The sequence below is a fragment of the Euprymna scolopes genome, chromosome 3, assembly GCF_053919585.1.
Source record: "Euprymna scolopes isolate OS-2025 chromosome 3, ASM5391958v1, whole genome shotgun sequence".
Classification (NCBI taxonomy): Eukaryota; Metazoa; Mollusca; class Cephalopoda; order Sepiida; family Sepiolidae; genus Euprymna; species Euprymna scolopes.
In genome coordinates this window covers 91,315,250-91,331,382 of record NC_136484.1, presented here as the reverse complement: position 1 = coordinate 91,331,382, position 16,133 = coordinate 91,315,250, and the positions used below count along the sequence as shown (strand labels likewise).

General features: G+C 31.1%; 1 protein-coding gene across 4 annotated transcripts in view; it reads left to right on the top strand.

Moving 5' to 3' along the window:
• The window catches only part of LOC145257531 (sulfate transporter-like), a 142,014-nt gene that overhangs the window by 57,101 nt on the left and 68,780 nt on the right, over positions 1 to 16,133 (top strand). For 3 of the 4 annotated variants that reach the window (XM_080115666.1, XM_080115668.1, XM_080115667.1), the window contains 3 exons: positions 5,837 to 6,024; positions 15,548 to 15,712; positions 15,881 to 16,036. In XM_080115666.1, the coding sequence (XP_079971792.1) occupies positions 5,837 to 6,024; positions 15,548 to 15,712; positions 15,881 to 16,036 (509 nt within the window). Of the gene's footprint in view, positions 1 to 5,836; positions 6,025 to 6,977; positions 7,022 to 15,547; positions 15,713 to 15,880; positions 16,037 to 16,133 lie in introns of those variants that run through there. The other variant, XM_080115669.1, reaches the window with a different exon arrangement.

Below are 16,133 nucleotides of genomic sequence, written 5' to 3'. Positions count from 1 at the left end.
ATGAATTTTTTTTATTTAGTCAATCAATTCTGGTGTTCTAACTTCCTTACTCCTCCCACACTTATCAGCCCTCACGGACTCCCTGCCTCCCTTGAATCTCTTATACCACTCAAAAACTGATGTTCGATTTATGCAGGATGGTCCAAAAGCTGTCTGAATCATTCCATATGTTTGTGTGGCATTTTTTTCCAAGTTAAAAACAGAATTTTATTGTATATCGTTTTTCTAAAGTGTCTTCACGTCTAGATTACATTTTTAAAATTCACCAGCTGTGACAATCAGGCTTTAGTAGGATGTATTCCAATTTCTGCTGTAAGTGTTTATTTGAACCTGAAATCATAAAAATTGGTTAGTCATTTCATAAGATATACATCAATAACATACTGAATTTTCAAGAGTCTGCGACAATTTTAAATGTCTGTACAAAAAAATTTGGAAACTTCAAGACTCATTGTAGATCTGATTAAGTCTCAGAATTTTCTTCTGTTCAAGATACATTGATTCTATATAGATACTATAGATGATGATATACAAGCAGAATTACATGAACGAGATAGCTATCTACAAGAATATTGGTTTCTGCTGCTTAATATCTGAAATTGAGTGATGAAGCTTTTGGTTCTTGAATGCATAAGTTCAGTCATCATAACAATGCAATTCGCTGTCCTTTCTGATACATAAAAAGATAGGAGGCATTATTTTTTGAACGCCCCCCTCCCTCATAGAAGTGCATCTCAAATTTCTGTCATGGATTTTCATCAGAGAAGAGTATGTTCACAATACTTCACAAATAAAAAATATAAAACATTCAATATAAACAAGATGTAAACGAAAAGAATGTATTTTCGAATTCTTAATTAATTCTATATATGATATGCTTGTGTTGCTATTTTGAATAAATGTGGAATCTATTTAAATATTTATTCTTCATTTAACTCCAGTGCAATTCAGCCATTAATATATCAAGGTTATGAAAAATGTAATTCTCACTATCAAATTATGTTGTTTCAATTAATATTAATGCATTTAAAAGCTTCCTCCTCTCTTTTCCACTGTCTTCGCCACTCCCATTCTCCTTTCTCTATCTCCTTTCCCATCTCTCTCCCTCTCTCTCCTTTCTCAACTTGTCTCCTCCTTTCTTTCTCCTCCCCTGCTCTTCCTCTCTTCTCCCCTATCTCCCTCTTTATTTCTCTCATTTTCAAATATTCTGTTTAATTTTAGCGACATCAGACATATTATGCTAATAATAAAATAAAATTAATGGGTTTCCATGGAAATTCCACGGTGCTGTAAAATTCTGTCAAATTTTCTTCTGTAGTGTAATTCTGTAACACTGTAAAAATCTGTATAATTTACTGCTAGAAATTTATTTCTTTGAAATTATATTTATCATGGCTAAGACTGTTAATAAAAAAATTACTTTTTCTTTTTTCTTCAGTTAATATTTGATATAAATGAAAAAAAAAACAACTCTTTATTTAATCTATTTAAAATTTAGTTGACGTTTCGGAATTTTTGAGATGAGGATTGGTTATTTGTATTATTATTCATCGGACTACTATTCTCATCTTGTGTGTGATTTTCACAACGTTTCGGTCGATGTAACCTCCAACCTTCTTCAGGTGTATCTTGTTGAACTTGGGAATTCTGATGGAATTTCCAGTGGAACTTACTATTTACTTCACAGGGGTAGCGTGCTCTTGTTTCGTCAGCCATGACTGGATAGAGGTCCTAAGTAATTCGCAAATGTATTTTTCGGTCGCCCACACTGAGGATTGAACCTTTAACCTTCAAGAGAATATCACTTTTACAATTGATTTTCTCCAGTACTCTAACCACTGTGCCATTGGTCTTTGTGGACAATTCTAGTATGAATTTTAGGAGCCTTAAACCTATTTTTATTTCCAGTAGTAAATATCACTATTTATTTCTAATTATTACTGTATATCTATCTCTATACTTATTACTTGTATATATTAATGTTTTTACTTATTACTTGTATATATTATCTATTGGTTATAATTACTGGTTCCCATATCGTATTAAATTCTATACAAGGTCTGCTTAGCAGTTGGTTATTTCCTAGCATATGTGCTGCTTCTTTCAGTCGTCTTAGTCTCCACCGTTCCTCTCTGTCTATAATTTTTGCTTCGTCCCATAATTGTAGATGGTTTCCCTTTCCTTTCCATCTGTGCCTGACTTTTCAGTTTCTCCATGTTCTATGGCTTTTTGATGTTCTTCTAACTGTACTTCCAACGGACGACACGTTTCACCTCTATATAGTTTTCCACATTTACATAGGATTTCATATATACAGTTCTTAGTCATGATTTTTTTCTGTAGGGGGCTTGACTCTCACAAGCTGTTTCCGGAGAGTTGAATCACTCCTGAATACTGTCCTGATGTCACATGGATTACATATTCATTGAAGTTTTTCAGACAAGCCCTTCATATATGGTATGCAAACTGTGGTGAGTTTCTGAGTGGTGTCCTTTTGTGTTATGTACATATGTTAAAGGTACCCCGGTATTAATATATAGATTATCTTTCTTATAAAAATAATTCTCAGCTAAATATTTCTCAAACAATGAAACAAATGTCATTTTTTTTTTTTAATGTATTCATTTAAAACTGAAGTTTTAATTGACGGAGTGATATAATTTTATTTTGAAGAATTTATTTGAAAATGTTGATTTTTTTATTTTTTTTTTATTTTACCTTAGAGATATAAAATTAATTAATCATGATCCCATTATCTTTTTTTAGGGTGGACGGTGATTACATGTGTACAAATATAACATAAAGGCTCTTTTGGAGACTAAAAATGTCCTCCATGAAACACTTTTGAATGACAATCTCAAAAACGGGACAATTCTTGAAAGAAATTATAGGGAACATAAGGCAGTTCTGCAGAGGGAGCGAAGGAGAATGAAGACTGAGTGATGGTCTAATATATCTACACAGATTCAATCTGTTTACAACCAGGAAAACACTAAAAACCTATATATAGCTTTCTTAAGCAGGTCTTTGACATAGTCTTTTTTTGTTCCTCAATTGTCCAAAAATATGGATAAAATGAAAGAATGCTAGAGGGAGCACTTTGCTAATTTGTTTTTCAACCCATCAGTTGTTAATGAAAATATCATCAGCGATCTACCTCAACTCAATATTCTTCATCACATGGATGAGTTACTCTCAGCAGATGAGGTGGTCTTAGCAATAAAAAAGGTAAAAGCAGTGCAAGCAACAGTCTGCATCCCCATTGAGTTGCTCCAACACAGATCTCGGTATGTAGCCAATGCATTACATATGTTGATAAAAAATATCTTGGTTGTGATCATCAGTATCACAAGATTGGATAAATGGCCTATCAGTTTCTCTTTTTTTTTTTTTTAAAGATAAAAGTCTGATTGAGATCACTGCCATGGGATAACACTTCTTGAATCGGCAGGGAAGGTTCTGGTGCAGATCTTATTAGATAGGCTAAACATTTGTCCATGTGGATAAAGTGCAAAGCAGTTGCAAGAAAAGTGTATTGAACAACAGATGCTATTTTATCAGGTATTTGTGGACCTTAGAAAGGTGTTTGACACTGTGAACAGAGAGGTTTTGTGGGTAATTCTTAGAAGGATTGGATGTCTTCCTACTTTTTTCACCATGTTTCAAGAACTTGACAGAAGCATGAAGGCCTGGGGAGTTTGCTACTGACACTGGCATGAAACAAGGGGATGTTCCGACTCCAACTCTGTTCTCCATTTACTCTTGCATATGCATTTAAAGACTGTGATAAAGGTATTTTCCTTCACTTTAGCACGACTAGCAAAGCATTCAATCTAAGAAGGTTTAACACCAAGTCACAAACGTTTAGAAGCTTAGTTATGGAACTACTTTATGTTGATGATGCTGATTTTGTGTCCCATTCAGAACAAGATATGCAGAATATGATTAATTTTTCAGCAGCTTGTGATGCCTTTGAAGAACAAAAGTGATATTCACGCATGAATTTGGCACACCATACACTAAACCAAATATCTATGTGAAGGAAAAAGGCTAAATGTTGTGGACACATTTGTGTACTTGGGTACAGGGAGCCATCTCTGCAGACAACACATCATAGCATAGTATTTGGAACACTGGAAAAGCGAGTATGGCATGATCATGGAATCTCTGTCAAAACCAAGATTAATGTTTACTCGATCTGTGTATTTTCTGTTTTACTTTACACATCCAAGTGCTGAATAACACCATGTCAACACTTAAAGCAACTTGAGAGATTCCACCAGAAATGCATTAGATGGATTCTGAATGTAAAGTGGCAGTCACTGATACCTGACATGGACATATCCAAAAAAAACACTGAATGTTTAGGCATTGAAACGATAGTCATGAGGAACCCCTTATGCTGGGCAAGTCATGTTGTTCGGATGAAGGATGTGAGACTACGTAAGCAATTGTTTTACAGTGAGCTTGACTGGAAAACATCCTCAGCACGTCTCAAAGAGACGTTTCAGTGACTACATAAAAAGCAATCTTAAAGTCTTCAAGATATCTGTTCAGAACTAGGAAACACTAGCAAAATGTCGGCCTAAATGGATAAAGCTAGTTGAAAATGGAACTGAATTTTTGGAAAAGAAAAGAATCAAACATGCTGAACTCAAGAGAAATCTTAGGAAAGGTAATGTGTCAGTTTTACCTGACAATGCAAACAGTTGGAAATGTGAAGTTTGTGGTCAGAAACTCAAAAGCTGCTTAGATCTATGTTGTTTCATACAATCCAGATGGGTGGACAAAAAACCAACACTTTATAAAGTCAATCGATCAAACAATTGTAGATTCCTTGCTTGAACATCCGCCATACTGAATTCTATCATTTCATTCCTCCGCATAGTGTTTTCGTAAGTTAAAAAATGACTAACAATTAGTTGGTATTATCCGCAGAGGCTGGTGTCAACATTGTTTTCATTTCTTTTTTTTTTCTTCTTTAAGAGTAGGGATACTTTATGATAATTTTTGGGGTTTCAGTTCCATTTGGTTGACGTGGTATTATTTTTTTTCTATTGCACATTCAATATGACATATCGTTCACAGTTTATGTCGGTTGATTTCTGTGTTCCAGGATTTTTTCATTAAAATTTCAAGTTTTTATTAGTGTCATCCGTTAGAAAGTATCAGGTTTTTTGCTTTTTGTTTTTATTTTTTTTTTGTTTTTTTTTTTAGTTTTATACATACTCCTCTTGGGATGTTTTCCCAGTTTTATTTATTTATTTATTTATTGCGGCTGTTCCTAGTGCTTAAACGATTATTTGTATTTTATTGATTTTTTTTTATTTTGAGAGATTCTTTTCAGTTACCTGACAATTTTCGTGTAACTTTTTTTTTTTAATGAAAATCGCTGTAGACAAAGGAAACAGAAACCTTCCACATCGATCAGATTTGTTATGTGATCTGTTTGAAAAAGAAATGCAATATATCAGTTGGACTACAAAAACATTTGATTGCACATAAACAGACTACAAACAAATTCAGTGAACCCTGTTTCAACATTCAACATGTGTGTCAAACCGTGCAAGGCAGCTGCTGGCCTAAAATGTTACCTTTGGTCCTACGGACATAGTTTGTGTATCACTGATAATTAATACAAGATGAACCAATTGTCATGTATAAATAAGAAATTGCCTTAGCATATTAAATTTTAAAAAACACACAACACATCATATTAAAGATCATCTGGTAATTGCAATAATATGAATTTTTTTTTAATGAGTCAAAATAATGGCTTCATCTAAGAAATTTGAAACTACCCTTAAATATCCCTTTTCTTTTTTTTTGTGTGCAGGTGCTATTGTAGTAGTTTCTTTGATGTTTCGTACTTTGTTGGATCATCGTTTCCCTGATTCTGATGAGGTTTTTATATCGGGCGACAATTTGAACGAAAGCAGTTATGAAAATGATATTGCCGAAGAGTTAATTAAAGAAAAGGTCAAGTTTGCAATGGCAATAACATTTGTGACTGGTATAATACAGGTAAGTCCGATTGATTGTAGTATAAGTGCATATTGCTTTTAAAAGTGTATCTTTCTTTAAGATTTGTTGTCTAAACTCGCAGCCACCTTCAACATTGTTTCGGAATGCCAGCGCTAACTCACATGTCTATATTTTTTTCACTAAATGGGTTACCACTTATAAAGGTCAAAAACCACTAGAGTGTAAGGGTTAATAAAAATGAGAGGATTGAGAATGATCGATGAAATGAATCAAGTTTGTATATTTGTTGAGATGGTCCATGTCAGGGATTTGTTGTAGTTTGATTTGATGACGACCTTGTAATCTTCAGGAAAGTGGCTGCATAGTGTTCTTTTCAACAGATAGGAAGCTCTTGCAAAGAAGCTGCATTTGTGGAAATTCCACCTGGTGTCAGTTACACGGAGGAAGAAAGGGGAGTTTGCTTTCATTCTGGTAGGAAGACGAGTTCTTGCTGTGAATGTCTTACAATGAGGAACCAGAGTTTGAATCTCAGTCAAGCACCTTCTATGGTAACAATGACAAAGTTAAGAAAAAACAGTCTTTTGTGAAAAAGAGATTGTAAAGAAACGGAAAAGTAGTAGATTTAAGAGTCGATTGTAAACTCTATATCGGCAACGAAGCATTCTCCCCAAATGTGACATCAGTAGTTCATCTTGGAACGTATCTCTTTTAGAGGAATGCTTCGGGTACCAAATACTTCTTTGAGTGGTAGAATGATTCAACTATTTTTCCAGTGTTCTTCATTTCTATAGTTTTCAAGTCATAAAATAAAAAAAAAAAATGAAAAATATATAGTCTTTGTTGTTTATGAATGTCCGGTGCAAACTTAGATCCCAAAATATTATAAAATCCTCAAATAAAAAAACTAATCCACTATTGGATTCTTCATAAAGTTTTATTCAAGAAAAGTTATTTTATATTTGTGTAGAATTTTGTTTTCAATTACATCCCAGGACTAATGGAAACCAACAAACAACAAATACTTATTATACTAAAGGTAAGTTAATGTTTGATTCCATAGGTACTTTTTTCATAAATATTTTAATAATACAAAATATATGCTAAAATATTCCTCAGATTTGGAATTCAGTTATATATTTTTTTTAAATTGATTTAATTAGCCATAATTTGCAATTAACTCCTCAAGTGATCTGCTTCTTACTTTCTGCACATAATTTTCACTCTCTCTGTTTATTATTGTTTGTTGAAGGTAGTAAAGAAAGAAAAGAAAATAGTGGAATAGTTTATTATAAAAAAGGTATATCACCACAGTGGTAATACTATTTAATCTATACTTAAGTAAAGAAAGAAACAGAATTATATATTGAGCAGAAAGGGACTAATTTTGGATTTTCCGTTTTATTTTTTATATTAAACAGACTTTATAAAACCAGATTCTAAGTTTAACCCGAGCTCAATCAGTGACTCAACGAGTCACATTATTTTTAAAAGTTTCTTAAGTATAAATTGTAATTTTGAACCTACTGTATTTTCAATGACGTGCAAAATATGCTTGAAAATTGCTGAAGGCTCAAGGTTGATTAGAAAATTGAGCTTTAACTCTCTCATTAGTTGTTAACCATTGACGGCATCAAGAAAGATACAGAAAGATCTCTTCCAGTGTCAGAAGTGTTGAGTTTTGTAGAGTCCTTATCCAATTGTTAGAGTTTGAGTTTGAGTTATTTTCTGTCTTAGTTTTTAGAAAAAAATTGTAAGTTAAAGTCTGAGCATACTTGAAAGGGTTTAATTCTATTAAGAATTATGCTGAAAATGAGGCTCTGCAAGATAATGAAAAGAATGAACAAGGGGAAATAATTCACTTCTAGAAAGCATAAAGGAGATTAAAGAGTTCTATTTTTCATCACAAATAACTTTGTACTTTTTTCATTTATACAGACCGTGCAAATTCTTAAATAGAATTTTCAAGTTATATTCAATTTCTACGGTAACTTTTGTTTATTAAATCATTAGGTGCAAGTACAGACTAGTTAACAAACCTCTGACTTCTCATATTAAGAATGATAATTACATACAAAGTCTTTGGCAGCTTTCTTTATATTACTATTTGTTTCTTAGTTAAAACAATCAACAATTTTCTTTTTTATTATACTAAGTAAAAATAATAACTTTTAAAAACCTTTTTATTAAACTGAAAACACATGGTTAACATCTTTTTATGTAAACAGATAATCACTTACTTTTAAGGACTTTTCTAACTAATATAAAACTGATTACTATTAACAAAATCGCTTAATAGCTTTTAAAAACTGTTTTTTAAACAAAGAAAAAAAGCAATCGTTAACAAAGTCTTCCACTGTTTTCTTTTTACTAAAACAAAAGAGATAATCAGATAACTTTTAAAGCCCCCCCCCCTTTTTTTTTTAACTAAAAACAGATAGAGAAAATAGTCTAACTTTTAACAATTTTTTTTATATACAATCCAAAAGAATAACCGATTACTAAATTGTTAGTATTCTACTGTACAATAACAATAACCTATTTTGCGAAATGAGAGTAGTTTTTAATTTATCAAAGTTAGCTTTTTTTTCTGCTTTATCAATAATTTAAAACATGTAAATAAAATATTCTTTAGGTGTTAAGACATTGTGGATAATCAGTTCCAACATGCAGCATATTAATATATAATTGAAGAGTTTATATTTATATCTACCACTACTATAGGATGACTATAACAAGACTATAACTACAGAACATCCTCACTATATTAATAATTTGGCAAAATATAGTATATCCAAAGTAACTTCAGGCAGGAGAGCATAGGAAGAACTTTGTGTTGGGAGAAAATAAAAGAAATTTGAATTGACACATTATGCTGCACTGATTCATTATGCCCCACCCCCACCTTGTAAATGGAGGGGCAACTTTTTGTTTTTCCCATGTAGTGAAAAAAAACTTAGAATTTTTAACTTGGTGGAGGTGTCATAGATATGCTGTAAGTATCAGGTGCCTTCAATAAGTTTCCACCCTTTTTGTATGGGCACTTTTATTGATAATACACACATGAAACTCTAGTCCCCTTTAAAGTAATCTCCTTTGGCTGCAATTTACTTGTACCATTCCAACAACTTCTGGAAAGCCCCATGAAAGTCCTCTTGTGTGAGCATATTAACGACCTTCATGACTGCCTCTTTCATCTCAATTGTCTTATAACAACAGCCTCTATGGTTTTTCTTGAGCTTAGGGAACAATCAAGTCATAGGGAGTAAGGTCTGAATTATAGGGCGGGTGAGGAACTGTCTTGATCCCCATCTTGGTCTGCTCATCAGTCTGTGACAAGGATGGAGTTGTGACTGCACTCTTGGGACAAACTTTGTTCAAATCTTCTGCATCTTCAGTTCCTTTTGAATAATTGTGTGGACAGTTCCCACACTGATATTAAACTGTGCCCTAGACACCCAGTGGTTCTTATCCATGAAATTCTTTATTTGGGTAATTAACTCTGGTGTTCTGACTTATTCCTCCCACATCTCTCACAGACTCCCTACCTATCTTGAATCTCTTATGCTGCTCCAAACCTGATGCTCGATTCATGCAAAATGGTCCAAAAGCAGACTGAAGCATTTCATACGTTTCTGTGACATTTTTTTCCAAGTTTAAAACAGAATTTTATTGCATATCATTCTTCTAAAGTGTCCTCACGTCCAGAGTACATTTTTGAAATTCATCAACTGTGACAATCAGGCTTTAGTAGGGTGTATTCCAATTCCTGCTATAGCTATTCATTTGAACCTGAACTATCATAAAAATTTGTCAGTCATCTCACCAGATGTATAGCAATAATATACTAAATTTTCAAGAGTCTATAACAAGTTTAAATGCCTGTACAAAATAGTTTGGGAACTTATTGAAGGCTCATCATAGATCTGATAAAGCCTGTGAATTTTCTTCTCTTCAAGGTACAATCACAGATCATTACACACAAGCAGAATTACATGAACGAGATAGCTATTTACAATAATACTGGTTTCTGCTCCTTAATAACAATGGTTTTTATAAAAAATACTAGCTGTACCCGGCCACGCGTTACTGTGGCTCAGTTTGTTAAAATGGAACACATTCCTCAAGAAAAATTGCATTTTGTTCGTTTATTTACTTTTATTATTTTTTGCAATTTTTTTAATCAATAAAAGTTGTTGTTTTTTCCCCCCAAAAAAAAGATTAATTTTTACCATAAATTGAAAGTTTTTTTTCAGGAAAACTTGCACTTTTTTTTTTTTTTTTTTTTTAAAGAAATTTGGCAGTAAACGTTTCTCTTTGAAAACGGAATTTTTATTATAAAAAGAACAGATGAATGCTTTACATGAATATTGTAAATAGTTATGTGAAAGTAGAGAAAAGTTTGATTCTTTTTTTTTCAAGAGAATGTACAAATTATTTTTTTTTAACAGATGTTTAGAAAATAAACAGAAAAATACTTCCATCATTAATTATGCAAAAAAATAAATAAAATGTTGATTTAGTGTTTCAACATTATGCTTATAAATTACGATAAAACTTGCTGAGTATGTGCTGTTTTACGGTTGTTATAAAAATGGAACAGAAACTTAAATTTCGCTTTGTTTTAATCTTTCTTAATTTTTTAATTGTGCCCCCCCCCCAAACGAATATAATCAAAACATTCAACAATTGATCAAAACATTCAACAATTGTACTTTATGCATATAAAACACAAAATATTTATTAAAAAAAAAAAAAAAGTTAATAACGAAAGGGAAATAATTCCATTTTTAAACGAAAAAGTCAGTTTGGTATATCTTTTTTTATTTTTTACATAAGTCCAGCTTACCATTCACATTGGAAATGTCGACATTTATAGGTTGTCAGGTACGTTTACAACAAATAAACACTCCAATCTAGTAGATGTATCAGAATTTTTGTAGGAATTTTTGACACCCCTATCACGAAACTGCGAATAAAATATAAAAAACTCGTAATTTCTCTTTTAAAAGTGGGTTGTTTATTTTCTTTATGGATTATACTTCCAAAATAAAATATTAAAGTTGTTTTAAAAGTAATAGAAATATTTTTTTTATTTTTTAAAAAACAGTAATGAATTTTACGAACTCAATATTTTTCAATTTTTAAACTTTAAAAATCTATCAAAATTTTACTATTGATTCTATTTTTACGATATTTTCGGGGTCAATGTGAAATTGTATGCTCTTTCCAATAAACCGAATATAATATTTTAGACAAACGTTTTTTCTTTAATTCACGCCCCCCCCCCATTTTCAAGTGTCTATTAAAAAGTAAATAATTAATTTACTCACCAAAGTTTTATATATCACAAATTGAAGAGAAAAGCTCAATAAGGAATATATTCAAATTTAAAACAAAAAAGTAGTGTTTTTTAGAAATAAACTTTAAAAATCTATCAAAGTTTAAAACCTTTTTTTTTTAAAACACGTTGTTTGTTTTTTCTTTTGTTTTTTTTTTTATGAAACCTTGGTCCTTGCTCCTTTAATTGAAAAAAAAATTAGGGCTTGAATTACATTTTTCGAGTAGTTATAAGCTTGGAAAGACAGGGGGTCGAATAATTCACGCCTCCCATTTTGAAATGTCTATTAAAAAGTAAATAATTTACTCACCAAAGTGTTATATATCACAAATTGAAGAGAAAAGGCCAATAAATAATATATTCAAATTTAAAACAAAAAAGTAGTGTTTTTTAGAAATTTACCTGTAAAGTCCGAAGTTTAAAAAAAAGACACGTTGTTTGTTTGTTTTTGTTTTTTGTTTTTTTAATGAAACCTTGATCATTGCATCCTTAATTGAAAAAAATTAAGGCTTGAGTTACATTTTTCGAGGAGTTATAAGCTTGGGAAAACGGGGTGGAATTATTCACTATTTTTCACGAATTTTCTGACACACCTACCAATCTACCCATGTTAAGAACGGCTTTCGGAATAGACACCCCTCACTTTGCCAGCATACCCAAAAAGCTATAAAAGTTGATGTGTCGAATGTGAACGATGAGTTGGACGTAATGTAAAAATGTACCGAATTTAAAAGATAACGAAATTCAAATTTCCGTTCCATTTTTACAACAACCGTAAAGCAGAGCATTCTATGCATTTTTGACCTAACTTACTGTATTAATGCTATTTTTTTTTTTTTTAAGCAAAAAAAAAAAATATTTAGGTTTGGCTATAAATTCCTAAACTCATTTCACCCTAAATAATTTAGGTGACTGAAATAGGAATCTAATTGAATCTTTAATTTCCTGAATAGTATGCGAGGATTCATTTTTCTTAGAGTTATATCGAATTCATTAATATGGACTTTAGAGACTTTTTTCGTAATGTCACTGTAAAAATTATTTTTCATTGTTACAAATTATGATGCTTTATTTATATAAAAAAAAGCAAAAATAAATTCTTGCATTTTTTATTTACTACTGAAAACCATAACTTTAGTAAAGGTATTTTTTGTTTAAACAAAATAAAACATTTTCACTAAGAGTTAAGTAAAAATAATTTGTTCATTATATTCTGCGATCATTATTTGATAAATACTGCAATTTTCATTATTTTTGGTGAATTTTTAAGTAAAGGGGGAGTCAAAATGTTTATACACTTTGAGCGTCGGCATTCATTTTGTCTGTACCTACCAATTTTCGATGAATATTTGATAGGAAAGCGACCACGTGTGGTTAATTTAAATTAAATTTCAATCACATGGTTACATTATCAATAATCATGTGATTAAACCCATGAAAATTTACCGATATTGTAAACACATTCTGTTTATATTAATCCTGTAGTGTTTTTTTAGAGATGCAGTGTTGGCAACTGAGATTTAAAAAAAACCCGCGAGATTAGGAGAAAGAAATGTCCAGAAAATCGCTAGATTTTTAACTTTTATCATCTAAAATTTTCAAAAATCGCTAATTCCCCCCCCCCACAAAAAACCCCATATTTTAACTTCCTACCATAAAAAAATTATAAATATAGTATATTCAATATATAAAATGTTCCGTGTTTTCTCACTATATGTTTCTGGAATTATATTGAAGCGGTTAGCTCCCCAGAAGGCTTACATATTTTATCAGCTAGTTTTACCTGTTTTTTCAGAGATGGTATTTTTTTTTTTTTTTTTGCAAGAAACAAACCATAAACTCAAACTTTTTATAATAAAAGTTAAATTGAAATATACTGCAAATTAAACGTCACAATAATGGTGCAACATATTTTAAAATTAGGAAATTAAAAAATCAAAAAACTTTGTTTTAACATGTTAGGTTGGTAGATAATTAAATTCTACTGTATTGGTATGAGTTTTTTTTTTTTTTTTGCTGTTGTTTCTTGCTTTTTACAATTTTTGACTAAATACTTCTAAATTAAGCAGGGTTGCTTAGATCGTATTTTAAATTAAAGTTTGGCGGTTGGAATGCCCCCCCCCACCTAAAATGTACTTGGAAAAATCGATTTTATAGCGAGATTTAAGAATGGTTAGCCGAAAAACAGGTGAAAAACAAAACAAATAATCAATAAATAATTGTTACTAAAGGCAATAAATGCTACTTTTTTTTACTTACATGAATGAGTTTATTTTATGTTTTAAAGTATTTTCAAGCGCTTTTCTTTATTTTTTTAATCTAAAATTGCGGGTGTGTGGGTGCCAAATATCTCCAGATTTTCTAGAATTCCCCACTAGATTGCAAACGAAATTTCCAGATCTAGCAGGAAAACCGCTTAATTGGAAACACTGGTCACTTGACAGGAAGCGGTAATAAATAATTGTCCCTAAATAAAAAAAAATGGCCTATCAGTACAAAGAAATCCACCTATTTATCATAGAAAAATTAGATAACACACATGGATATAGTAAACATATTATACCAAAACGTGGAAGCCATCCGTCCAGTGGTTTTTAGACTATTAATTGCGAACGAACCAAGAGTTACATTTTTATATATATAGATTACTAACAATAGGTAATATCGACCAATAATGACAGAAATTTCATAGTAGGGTTTGTATTCACACCAAACCATTCAAGAAATTTCTGGAGTTAATGCCGGGACATGAGTCAGCGATTATATTATAAGCTTCTTTTAGTTGCTGTAGCTTAATAGGATATGACTGAAGTTTGTGATTTGACATCATGTAAATCTTTTGATTGAGAGAAAAACATTTCATATTTCTTTAAAACACTTTCATTTACAAACAATTGTTTCTATCCAACTCTGGAATAGATATTTATATGATATACAAAACATCATCGATTTTCATGTGGAGGCTTTATATATTGCAAGTAGAAAGTTTCAGAGGCATGATGCATAAAAGTTGTTAAAAATAACATGTAGTTTCTAATAAAAAAAAGACCACATGAATAGTTCTTAAACACAACTGAAATAAACATGAATTGCCAGGGAAACAAATTATAGAGAATGCATGGGGTGTTGTAAAGTAAATAATACTTACTTTGATATTATCTGAGAACTATACAGAACAAGAATTCTGTGACCAGTAGAATAGAATCGTGGTTGAATATCTGTCTGAACAATAATTGCAATCCAATATAGGACATCTGATCGTAAACGCATCACAGTTGTGCAAATTTAGAGCTAGGCAGAAACATGTTAACCCAGCTTAAAGTCTACAACCAGAAAGAGGGCAAAACTCAGTTTGAATCCCGTACATGTATTGCATGTTACTCTTTTGTACTTTCAAAATTGGAGAGTTTATTCTAAAAAAAAAAAGATGGTAAATTGTTGGGAAATTAATATATATTTGTCATATTATTGAGATAGTATAAAACACAATTAACTTTTATGCTTTTCAGTGCATAGTAGACTATTAACACCATATATCCCATTTGGGATTACAATCACTGACACCATTTGGACTATTTAGATTGCTGTTTTCCTCTTTGATGTTATTTTCATAACGTTATAGTTGATTTAACTTCCAGCCTCCTTCAGCTATATTTTTCAAACCCAGGAATCTGTGTGAAATTTCAGACCGAACCATTTAGTTAATCCATGGGCATAGATTGCTCTTATTCCGTGAGCTGTAATTAGGTAATTCACAAACACATACTCTTTATTTCATTTTGATTTACATTGAAAATTCATAAACTATAACATAACACAAAGTATTACTATGCACTACTTTGTCGGCTACACTTGTCATCAATAGTTGATGTTCAATTACTCGTTATTTTGTCTGCTGTACTAAGCTTCAGTTGTTGATATTTGGTTTCCTAGTAATTTGTCCATTATACCGCCCCTTGATTGATATTTACTGTCCTACTAATTTGTATCGCCCATTGGTTTTTGGTAATCGATTTTCTGTTAATTTGTTTGTTATACCACTCATTGGTTGTTGATATTAATTTTTTTGTTGCACTATCATCATTTTTTTTTTTTTGTTCTGTTAATCATTATTTGATTCATCACACTATCAATTGTGGTAGTTGTTAATTAGTAACAAAAAATATATTTGCTATTATGAACCACAAATTTTTTTATGCATGTTATTCTTATTTTTATTTACAGATTTTAATGGCTATTTTGCAATTAGGTATTATTGTGAGATTCCTCTCTAATTCGATTGTGAGTGCTTTCTCTACAGGAGTTGCAATTCATGTCATCACCAGTCAATTGAAATACGTCCTTGGAATTTCACTTCCTCGTTACAGTGGAGTATTAAATGTACCATATGTAAGTAAAAGTAACTAGATAAATTAACTCTTTTTTTCATATTAACAAAGAAAATTTACCATTTGTGGACTTTATTATTTTTATAATGTCCAATACAATATAATGTGAAACTGATTTTTTATTGTTATTCTGAAACAAAGATCACTGTACATTTATTCTTTCTTACAGACTCTGATCGAAGTCGCATTGAACATCAAGAAAACTCATCACCTTCAGTTGATCATCTCGCTTATTTGCATGTTAATCCTCTATTTGGTGAAGTCACAAATAAATGACAGATTCAAATCTCGACTACCACTCCCAATTCCAATTGATTTGATTATTGTAAGTTGATTTTTTCATTGTTTCATTTAAATTGTGTATTTCAGGATATATTTAATTAAATAACCTGCAGCGGTATCAATTTAAATCTACTAGCAGG